Source organism: Oncorhynchus keta, chromosome 33, assembly GCF_023373465.1.
Source record: "Oncorhynchus keta strain PuntledgeMale-10-30-2019 chromosome 33, Oket_V2, whole genome shotgun sequence".
NCBI classification, from domain to species: Eukaryota; Metazoa; Chordata; class Actinopteri; order Salmoniformes; family Salmonidae; genus Oncorhynchus; species Oncorhynchus keta.
The window spans coordinates 199936-212051 of record NC_068453.1 but is presented as its reverse complement, the minus strand read 5'-3'; the positions used below and the strand labels follow the sequence as shown (position 1 = coordinate 212051).

General features: G+C 43.1%; 1 protein-coding gene across 6 annotated transcripts in view; it reads right to left on the bottom strand.

Annotated features, from left to right (window-relative positions):
* Positions 1-299: 299 nt before the first annotated feature.
* LOC118366005 (protein IWS1 homolog) overlaps positions 300-12116 on the bottom strand; it is a 31467-nt gene continuing 19650 nt past the window's right edge. For 4 of the 6 annotated variants that reach the window (XM_035748294.2, XM_035748293.2, XM_052491634.1 and 1 more), the window contains 6 exons: positions 7909-8038; positions 7689-7806; positions 7290-7401; positions 2056-2112; positions 1857-1968; positions 300-1024 (listed from right to left, as the gene is read on the bottom strand). In XM_035748294.2, coding sequence (XP_035604187.1) covers positions 899-1024; positions 1857-1968; positions 2056-2112; positions 7290-7401; positions 7689-7806; positions 7909-8038 — 655 coding nt within the window. In that variant the 3' untranslated portion in view covers positions 300-898. Of the gene's footprint in view, positions 1025-1446; positions 1594-1856; positions 1969-2055; positions 2113-5765; positions 6634-7289; positions 7402-7688; positions 7807-7908; positions 8039-12116 lie in introns of those variants that run through there. The other 2 variants (XM_052491632.1, XM_052491633.1) reach the window with 2 other exon arrangements.

Genomic DNA, 12116 nt, shown 5'->3' with positions numbered 1-12116 from the left:
TTGTGAATAACATATTACAAGTTAAAGATTTGACCACATACAAACTGTGCATATTGTTAATTTGGTTCCCAGAGCACTTTCAGTTTCCCTGCCCCATTAAAAACAATGTACCCTCAAGTAATGCAACGTTTTAGGACTGTTATTGAAACTGAACAATACACGTGTTGCAATAAGTAGTTTGAATTATTTCACTCAAATCAATGCGTCATGTTTTTAAGACATCAACAGTAGTGAAATGAAATTGATATAGTTCAAGGCCTAAGGTAACCTTTCTCAAATAAAGAAGAGAAATCAAGAGATCTGGTGAAACCCTCTTTATTATGAAAGTAACTTCGGAACCAACCAGCACACAGGCAAGCTCCTAAGTCTGTCCAGCTTCTTCAGAAACAAAGTAAAACAATGAAGGCCTAATGTATATTCAATATGGAGCAATTGCAATTTAAGGGCAATGTTTGGTAAACGCTAAATGTCTGCTCAATCGCGCTACAACGTGAATCTTCCACACTCCGTATTGAATCTATCCCAGTCTAGAGGACCGAAGGCCAACCAGCCTGTGAATCCACACCACTATCATACATTCAGGGTGGGCTGAGGGGGTTTGTAATAGGGAATGGTCCCATGTGCTTTAGCCAACTCTTCTAAACATTGTCATGCTAGTTAGAGGAGTTGGCTAAAGCACACAGAACTGGGACCCTGGCCCAAATCAAAGAAATAATTGCATTATTCTATCATCCCTTCCTTGGAATAATCACAGCTCTGAATTGAAACCTATGCTTTCTTGTAGCCAATCACTTCAAGAAAGTAATGAACAATAATTTGAACTGGGACCATGCTATAGGAGCAACATATAAAAAAGGATAAATAAAAAAAGTCTGAAAAAAACTAGAAGTTTTAAAAATCAGAGGGGCATCTGGTTGCCCTGGACGCTGATTTTCACTGCGTGACCAGTCTTCGTCATACGCTTGATGTCGGCAAAGCGACGCAACTGTTTGTCCACCCGTGACATGCCCTTCTTAACCGGGGCCTGGGAGACAGAGGGAGGAGGAGAGGATTAGTGAAGGGGAGAAAGTTAAACTACTCACTAAAACAGTGTTTCTTCGACAACATATATATATATATATTTGCCGTAGTGGTAATCTACTGTAGCACCACTATAAACCTAGCGAGTGAGGTTACCAAGACACAAGCACTCTTTTTGGAATCATGAAAATTGGAATGTTCTGCATTCGAAACCCTAGTATTTAAAACAACACTAAGTTGAATAGTAACACATTCCCCACGCCGGACACAGAAACTCAAGCGGCATGCTGGTATAGCCTAATGTCTTAAAACCAGCGTACTTATTAAATTATTAGGTGGCTGGCAACAGCGTGCAGAGCCGTTTGACCTGGTGGGAGGGTTGCTCTCCTACCCAGGACCAGCGAGAGTCATGCAGGTGGCACTTACTGCCCCGTGTGGTGACAGTAGGTACTACAGGGGCATGCCATTGCCATCCACATTGATCTTCACCGCCATGATGCGCCGCTGTGACCTCTGCTGGGCGATGCGACGCTTGTGCTTTTCCAATCGGCTTAACCCTTTCTTAAAGCCTGTCTACAGTCGGGAACCAATCACATTCAACTCCTTACCATCCTTCCTTTACTGATGCTCAAGTAGTGACAAAACAGCTAACAAGCTACAATTCAGACCCAGTTCACAGTCACACCTAAGGTAACATAACTAAAATAACAATTTCTAGGTCATGTCCAGAATGCAGGTCTGATGAGAAAATGATTGGTCTGGTCAAGACAGTCAAAATAAATGGACAACTATCATGGGTCCTTCTCTCTGGCACAGATGGACAGCCAAACACTCACTGCTCTGGACTCGCTCTCTACGTTCCATTTGGGCCGCACAACGTAGTCCTTGTTGGATGGCATAGGCACCCTGGCTCGGGCACAGAACCCAGGGTCGCCTGGGCGCAGAGCTCTGTCGGGCAACAAACACAGGATGGGTGTCAGCAGAAAGCAACATACACAGACTCAAGACAGACATAAAAAGGACCTAGCTACTCACTTCTCTTCTCCTGTCAGTACTTTCTCCAGGTCTCTATGAGGAGTCTGTCCCCCTGAGCTGTAGAGAGGGAGAGAGAGAGATACTGTCAACTCTCTCTGGTCCTGCTTACGCCACACACAATTTACCAAATGTAAATGTTCAGCTACAGTAGCACTCTGCACACTGGTCTTAAGTCTTAACACATGCCATACTACCACTTCCCTGTTCTCAAAGGGTTCAAGTTTGAGAGTAGTAGCAAAGACAGGCAGAAACTGCTTCTTCAATAAAAATCCCAGATCACACTTATAGACGATGTCATGGCAACGTTGGCTAGCTAAGCTCATACGTAGAAACACGTCAGCGGGTCTAACCCTCTTCTCGCGCCGAACTACACATGCGCATCGTGTCAACCTTCAATGTACAATTACGGTCTTTGTTAGGAAGAAATGGTCTTCACACAGTTTGCAACGAGCCAGGCAGCCCAAAATGCTGCATACAGTGGGGCAAAAAAGTATTTAGTCAGCCACCAATTGTGCAAGTTCTCCCACTTAAAAAGATGAGGCCTGTCATTTTCATCATAGGTACACTTCAACTATGACAGACAAAATGAGAAGAAAGAAAATCACATTGTATGATTTTTAATGAATTTATTTTCAAATTATAGTGGAAAATCAGAATTTGGTCAATAACAAAAGTTTCTCAATACTTTGTTATATACCCTTTGTTGCCAATGACAGAGGTCAAACATTTTCTGTAAGTCTTCACAAGGTTTTCACACTGTTGCTGGTATTTTGGCCCATTCCTTCATGCAGATCTCCTCTAGAGCAGTGATGTTTTGGGGCTGTTGCTGGGCAACACGGACTTTCAACTCCCTCCAAAGATTTTCTATGGGGTTGAGATCTGGAGACTGGCTAGGCCACTCCAGGACCTTGAAATGCTTCTCCTTCGTTGCCCGGGCGGTGTGTTTGGGATCATTGTCATGCTGACAGACCCAGCCACGTTTCATCTTCAATGCCCTTGCTGATGGAAGGAGGTTTTCACTCAAAATCTCACGATACATGGCCCCATTCATTCTTTCCTTTCTACGGATCAGTCGTCCTGGCCCCTCTGCAGAAACACAGCCCCAAAGCATGATGTTTCCACCCCCATGCTTCACAGTAGATATGGTGTTCTTTGTCCTCCAAACACGACGAGTTGAATTTTTACCAAAACATTTGTTTCATCTGACCATATGACATTCTCCCAATCTTCTTCTGGATCATCCAAATGCTCTCTAGCAAACTTCAGACGGGCCTGGTCATGTACTGGCTTAAGCAGGGGCACACGTCTGGCACTGCAGGATTTGAGTCCCTGGCGGCGTAGTGTGTTACTGATGGTAGGCTTTGTTACTTTGGTCCCAGCTCTCTGCAGGTCATTCACTAGTTCCCCCCGTGTGGTTCTGGGATTTTTCCTCACTGTTCTTGTGATCATTTTGACCCTACGGGGTGAGATCTTGCGTGGAGCCCCAGATCGAGGGAGATTATCAGTGGTCTTGTATGTCTTCCAATTCCTAATAATTGCTCCCACAGTTGATTTCTTCAAACCAAGCTGCTTAGCTATTGCAGATTCAGTCTTCCCAGCCTGGTGCAGGTCTACAATTTTGTTTCTGGTGTCCTTTGACAGCTCTTTGGCCTTGGCCATAGTGGAGTTTGGAGTGTGACTGTTTGAGGTTGTGGACAGGTGTCTTTTATAATGATAACAAGTTCAAACAGGTGCCATTAATACAGGTAACAAGTGGAGGACAGAGGAGCCTCTTAAAGAAGACATTTCAGGTCTGTGAGACAGAAATCTTGCTTGTTTGTAGGTGACAAAATACTTATTTTCCACCATAATTTGCAAATAAAGTAATTAAAAATCCTACAATATGATTTTCTGGATTTTTTCTCCTCGTTTTGTCTGTCATAGTTGAAGTGTACCTATGATGAAAATTACAGGCATCTCATCTTTTTAAGTGGGAGAACTTGCACAATTGGTGGCTGACTAAATACTTCTTTGCCCCATTGTATACCCTGACTTTGCAAGCAAAGTGACAATTTCCATAGTTAATATTGCCTGCTATCATGAATTTATTTTAATTAAATAAGCAGGTTTAAAAAATATATACTTGTGTAAAAATATACTTGTGCATTTATGTTTATGGTTAGGTACATTGGTGCGTTGATTGTGCTTTTTACATGAATGCGCTTTTGTTAAATCATCACCCGCTTAGTGAAGTGATTCGATGATAATTTAACAGGCACCGCATTATATGCAACGCAGGACAAGCTAGTTAAACTAGTGATTATGTTAAGATAAGTTTCATGTTAGCAAGCAACCTACCTTGGCTCCTCGCTGCACTCGTAACTGGTGGTCAGCCTGCCACACAGTCTCGTGGATTGCAATGTAAACGGCCATAATCAGCGTCCAAAAATGCCGATTGTTATAGCTGTAAAAATCGGCCCCAATTAAATCAGCCATGCCGATTAAATCGGTCGACCTCTAATAAAGACCCATGCACCAGAGGGGGAGAGCAACAATATTTTCTGACAGGACATTTTGCCCTGCTTTGGTGGAATTCTTTGTTCTGTCTAGACTACATTACTCTTGAGTTCTGTATAACATTTAATGAAATAAGCTATAGCAAATAGGAAAATGACTCTTAATGTCACTTGTGTTGCTGCCTGAACTGACTCAGTTCTTTAGGTTCTAACATAACCTAGTATCAATACAGCATTGAACTATCAAAACATGATGCACACCCAAACAAAACATACAGGCTACACGAAGAAAAACTAAACACCCCAAAAAACGAGTTGTTCATTCCTCAGCTGGAAAGAGATGTCATTTGAAGAGCAAAACGGTATGAAGAGCACAAAGGGTAGGGTTAAGGTGAGCGAGAGGGCAAATGGCCAGACAACCTTCACTACTAACTGAGGGAAGCTATACTCTGCTTTATGCCAAGATCGAAACCCTGGCCCAGTGATCCATTTTAGCTTCTGACAGACATGGTTAGAGTTACAACAGCAAACACTGATCCAGCATGATTCAAATGAAGAGAATCTCCCACACAAACAATACATTTACAAAGTAGCCTTTCGAATCCCAAACAAAATGGAAAAAGAAACAAACTCAAAATTAAGCCACTGACACAACAAAGCCTCAGTAAAGCTAGGCTCAATTTGACTCTATCATTCATACCAACAACTGTATCATCGTCTTTGTGTGGGGGGGGCGGACGACATCAAGCATAACAACCTGGAGAGGTTGAAAATCTGACTGCAGCCAAAGTCACTCGGGAGGTGGAGCAACCATGCAACCACACTGAACCTGAGTTGCTGCGGGGAGAAGACATCCGGTTCCTTGGACCTATCCACCGTTTGGGGCTGACTGGGGGGAAGGGAAGGAGGGACCATATCGAGAAGTATAGACAGATGTCATGGAAAGAGGGGATTTGACAAACATGAGAATGACAGTGAAAGGAGGAGAGAGGACTGAAAAGTAGATGGAGGATTTGATAGGACAGTGGGACAATGAGCTGGAAAGGGTGGGAGGGGGTTGGTTGGAGTGAACAGATCATGTCTCCAGTGATAATGTGAAACAACCGCATGTGTGTTTCAGGAGTATATTGTATAACGAGTGTGTGGTACATCTACGCGTGTCAGGGTTTTCGTTAGTCGGCAATAGGCAGATAAAAAAGACCAGGAGAAAATAAATTCCATTGCAAAATAATGCTTTTTATTAAATTGATGGAAATACATTTGAATGTCATGCTTATCGGTCTATAGGTTAATTTGCATAATTTTATGGAATGAATTTGGCCCGTGTATTTTCATTAGTTGTTGGATAAATAAGATGCATGATGACTATCACACACGCACAGCCTATTTTGAGTGGGATTTCACCTGCAGTTCCTCAGCTGGAGTACAACGTGGTTTTATATGCCCATTTATTGTGCAACAATTATAAATCCAGTTAAAAACAGTTTTGGGACACGATTGAAATGCACTACCATTTTTATTTCTCAACTGGTAGTTGAAGCACGCATCCCATTCACCATTAAAGTGCAGGCAACAGGCTATCAGTGCGTCAACCACCACTTTACAATGTGAGCAGGGGGCAGTATGCATTTTTAAAACACTTGTTTGAACCCTGAACATTTTATTACATTATGAGGTATGTCTTACCTTGCTTCAAAGTAGCCTATAGGCAAAATCCAACCATGTAAACATGGAAAAAAAGACTTAATAGAAAAGAAAAAAAAGACATCAGTCTTAATGTCAACAGTGAAGCGGCGACTCCGGGATGCTGGCCTTCTAGGCAGAGTTGCAAAGAAACAGCCATATATCAGACTGGCCAATAAAAGAAAAGATTAAGATGGGCAAAATAACACAAACACTGGACAGAGGAACTCTGCCTAGAAGGCCAGCATCCCGGAGTCTCATCTTCACTGTTGACGTTGAGACTGGTGTTTTGCAGGTACTATTTAATGAAGCTGCTAGTTGAGGACGTGTGAAGTGTCTGTTTCTCAAACTAGGCCTCCCACTCCTCTTTCTATTCTGGTTAGAGCCAGTTTGCCCTGTTCTGTGAAGAGAGAAGTACACAGCGTTGTACAAGATCTTCAGTTTCTTGGCTATTCCATACAAGAAATTGCCTTCATTTCTCAGAACAAGAATAGACAACTTTCAGAAGAAAGTTTTGTTTCTGGCCATTTTGAGCCTGTAATCGAACCCACAAATGCTGATGCACCAGATACTCAACTCGTCTAAAGAATGCCAGTTTTATTGCTTCTTTAAATCAGAAACCACTGTTTTCAGCTGTGCTAACATAATTGCAAAAGGGTTTTCTAATGATCAATTAGCCCTTTAAAATGATCAACTTGGATTAGCTAACACAACGTGCCATTGGAACACAGGAGTGATGCTTGCTGATAATGGGCCTCTGTACGCCTATGTAGATATTCCATTAAAATGATTTATTAAAAAAATAATCATAATCTGCCGTTTCCAGATACAATCGTCATTTACAACATTACCCATGTCTACACTGTATTTTTTTTTATCCATTTTATGTTGTTTTAAATGGACAAAAGATGTGATTTTCTTGCAAAAACCATTTACATTTCTAAGTGACCCCAAACTTTTGAACGGTAGTGTATATATTTTTTCAAATAAATTGCCAGTCACCTTATCCAGCGCCACATTTTCCTAAAGGAAACCCTGGGGTGTGCACACATTTACCTGAGGAGTCTTTTTTGCGGCATTTGCTGGTCAAGGTCTCTCTGTTGTCTCTCCTCGCGCGTCATGCCCTTGTAGTTGGATGTCAGGCCAAAGATGGGGCGGGACCACTCGTCTGTGCAGACATGGCACGTATCAATACCAATACTCTACAAACACCCAAACAATATTTACCTCTACAGGGGGACCGTGTCCTATTGCATGCTCGTTAGAAGCCACTGGAACTAACTAAAAACCAAAGCTATGAAACAGGTGAGTGAAAATAAGAAATGTTTTTATCCCTTTAATAACCTACTTCCCTTTTCAGAGTCAGACAATATTCGGTCAGCTATTAATGTCACCAAAATGTACATTATTGTATGCATATTTTATGTTTTTGAGCGTAGATATCTAGGCACTTACTGATGAGTTTGAGGGCGAGGTCCTTGTTGGGGCGCGACTCCTTGGGGTGTTTGTAGAGGAACATGACGGCTCGGCCAATCCCGCTGTGTTTAAGAGTCTCCTGACTCACGCTGGGGAGCTGGGGGGAGAACCGAAAACTGTATGAAAACACAGGTCTTTACAAAGATTAAAAACCATGGTGACGTTTCAGGGGGGAGTTGTCAGAAATGGAATCACTTACTTCCTGTAGGATCTTGAGGAGATCCTCTCTGATTTTGAGGGCCGGGAGACTCTTGTCTGGCAGCGGGCCAATCCACTCCTTGATGGCCAACATCACTCCACTGTCGATGAACGTCTCCTTGAGGTCTTGCCTGAAAACACACATCAGACCATATATGCAGGCAAAACGCCAATCACCAACGTGCTACACATTAACTCAATAGTACTACATTTGAATTTAAAAACTCTAATCATTCAGTCTGTGCGCACACATACAGTGGGGCAAAAAAGTATTTAGTCAACCACCAATTGTGCGAGTTCTCCCACTTAAAAAGATGAGGCCTGTAATTGTCATCATAGGTACACTTCAACTATAACAGACAAAATTAGAAGAAAAAAAAATCCAGAAAATACCATTGTAGTATTTTTTATGAATTTGAAAATTGTGGTGGAAAATATGTATATACATGAGATCCTCACTGAACTTCTGGAGAGAGTTTGCTGCACTGAAAGTAAAGGGGCTGAATAACATTACATTACATTACATTTAAGTCATTTAGCAGACGCTCTTATCCAGAGCGACTTACAAATTGGTGCATTCACCTTATGACATCCAGTGGAACAGCCACTTTACAATAGTGCATCTAAATCTTTTAAGGGGGGTGAGAAGGATTACTTTATCCTATCCTAGGTATTCCTTAAAGAGGTGGGGTTTCAGGTGTCTCCGGAAGGTGGTGATTGACTCCGCTGTCCTGGCGTCGTGAGGGAGTTTGTTCCACCATTGGGGAGCCAGAGCAGCGAACAGTTTTGACTGGGCTGAGCGGGAACTGTACTTCCTCAGTGGTAGGGAGGCGAGCAGGCCAGAGGTGGATGAACGCAGTGCCATTGTTTGGGTGTAGGGCCTGATCAGAGCCTGGAGGTACTGAGGTGCCGTTCCCCTCACAGCTCCGTAGGCAAGCACCATGGTCTTGTAGCGGATGCGAGCTTCAACTGGAAGCCAGTGGAGAGAGCGGAGGAGCGGGGTGACGTGAGAGAACTTGGGAAGGTTGAACACCAGACGGGCTGCGGCGTTCTGGATGAGTTGTAGGGGTTTAATGGCACAGGCAGGGAGCCCAGCCAACAGCGAGTTGCAGTAATCCAGACGGGATTAACTTTGCACGCCCAATTTTTCAGTTTTTGATTTGTTAAATTTTTTTGAAATATCCAATAAATGTCGTTCCACTTCATGATTGTGTCCCACTTGTTGTTGATTCTTCACAAAAAAATACAGTTTTATATCTTTATGTTTGAAGCCTGAAATGTGGCAAAAGGTCGCAAAGTTCAAGGGGGCCGAATACTTTCGCAAGGCACTGTATATATACACATATGTATACACACATATATATATATACACACACACACACACTGCATGCATGTACTTACGTACAGTACCAATCAATTTAGGACACACCTCATTTAAGTTAAAAATGTACTTTTTAAAACTATTTTCTACATTGTAGAATTATAGTGAAGACATCAAAACTATGAAATAACACACATGAAATCATGTAGTAACCAAAAAAAGTGTTAACAAATCAAAATAAACATCCCCTTTCAAAGATAATTTGTAAAAATACAAATAATTTCACAGATCTTCATTGTAAAGGGTTTAAACAATGTTTCCCATGCTTGTTCAATGAACCGTAAACAATTAATGAACATGCACCTGTGGGACGGTCGTTAAGACACTAACAGTTTACAGACGGTAGGCAATTAAGGTCACATTTATGAAAACGTAGGACACTAAAGAGACCTTTCTACTGACTCTGAAAAACACCAAAAGAAAGATGCCCAGGGTCCCTGCTCATCTGTGCAAGGAGGAATGAGGACTGCAGATGTGGCCAGGGCAATAAATTGCAATGTCCGTACTGTGAGACACCTAAGACAGCGCAACAGGGAGACAGGACGGACAGCTGATCATACTAGCAGTGGCAGATCAAGTGTAACACCTGCACAGGATCAGTACAGGATGGCAACAACTGCCCGAGTTACACCAGGAAAGCACAATCCCTCCATCAGCAGACTGTCCGCAATAGGCTGAGAGAGGCTGGACTGAGGGCATGCAGGCATGTTGTAAGGCAGGTCCTCACCAGACATCACCGGCAACAAAGTCGCCTATGGGCGCAAACCCACCAATGCTGGACCAGACGGGACTGGCAAAAAGTGCTCTTCACTGACGAGTCGCGGTTTTGTCTCACCAGAGGTGATGGTCGGATTTGCGTTTCTCGTTGAAGAAATGAGCGTTACACCGAGGTCTGTACTCTGGAGCGGGATCGATTTGGAGGTGGTGGGTCCGTCATTGGGGCGGTGTGTCACAGCATCATCGGACTGAGCCTTTTGTCATTGCAGGCAATCTCAACGCTGTGCATTACAGGGAAGACATGCTCCTCCCTCATGTGGTACCCTTCCTGCAGGCTCATCCTGACATGATCCTCCAGCATGACAAATGCCACCAGCCATACTGCTCGTTCTGTGCGTGATTTCCTGCGACACTGGAATGTCAGTGTTCTGCCACGACCAGCGTAGAGCCCGGATCTCAATCCCATTGAGCAGGTCTGGGACATGTTGGATCGAAGGGTGAGGGCTAGGGCCAGGGCCATTCCCGCCAGAAATGTCCGGGAACTTTCAGGTGTCTTGGTAGAAGAGTGGGGTAACATCTCACAGCAAGAACTGGCAACTCTGGTGCAGTCCACGAGGAGATGCACTGCAGTACTTAATGCAGCTGGTCTCCACACCAGATCCTGACTGTTACTTTTGATTTGGGAGACCAGGTCATCTGATGCAGCACTCCATCACTCTCCTTGGTCAAATTGCCCTTACACAGCCTGGAGGTGTGTGTTTGGGTCATTGTCCTATAAATGAATGTGGAACTAAGCGCAAATCAGATGGGATGGCATATCACTGCAGAATGCTGTGGTAGCCATGCTGGTTAAGTGTGCCTTGAATTCTAAATAAATCACAGACAGTGTCACCAGTAAAGCACCCCCACACTATCACACCTCTATGTCTCACGGTGTGAACCACACATGCGGAGATCATCCGTTCACATACACTGCGTCTCACAGACACGGCGGTTGGAACCAAAAATCTCAAAATTTGGACTCTAGACCAAATGACAGTAGACAGATCTACTGTCCATTGCTCGTGTTTCTTGGCCCGAGCAAGTTTCTTCTTATTATTGGTGTCCTTTAGTAGTGGTTTCTTTGCAGCAATTCGACCATGAAGGCCTGATTCACGCAGTCTCTGAACAGTTGATGGTGAAATGTCTGTTACTTGAAGTCTGTGAAGCATTCATTTGGGCTGCAATATCTGAGGTTGGTAACTAATAAAATTATCCTCTGCAGCAGAGGTAACATCTGGGTCATCTTTTCCTGTGGTGGTTCTCATGACACAGTTCATCATAGCGCTTGATGGTTTTTACGACTGCACTTGAAGAAACTTGGAAAATTCTCAAATATTAAATATATTTTGATTTGTTTAACACTTTTTTGGTTACTACATGATTCCATGTGGTATTTCTCACACAGTGTACGAAACATTAGGAACACTTGCTCTTTCCATTACATAGACTGATCTGAAAGCTATGATCTCTTATTGATGTCACTTGGTAAATCCACTTCAAATCAGTGTAGACGAAGGGGAGGAGACAAGTTAAAGAATCATTTTTAAACCTTGAGACATGGATTGTGTATGTAGCTGTTACGGTGACTATTACCACCACACCGGGGGTCACGAGTCATGACGACAGTCAAATTCCATGTGACCGTTTTGTCACGGTAATTAGGCTTCTCCAAGCTCCAATGCTGCTGATGGTCATTAGCAGTCCACCAAACATGCTAACTGCCTGGTACTCAGCACTCCATTGTCCCTCTAATCACTCTGACATCAATGCAAATGTGTTCTAAAATCTAATCAAACACTTCATGAGAGCCCATGAGCTCATTTTGAGCAACATTTCAATAGGCAATTACGTGAGAAAACAGATTGATGGCCTCTACTAAAAAGAGGATCCCCTAAGCCTTCTATAGCCTAGGCCTACTATATTTCTCTCAACTCTCCAAATATTAAGCACATTGTTTATCTTCACAACAGGAGTAAAGCCTACCTGGCTGGCATGAAAATTATGCACCGGAAAAGCATCCACCATTTGATATTTAAGTGCATAGATTACATTTATTTTAACCCGCTGCC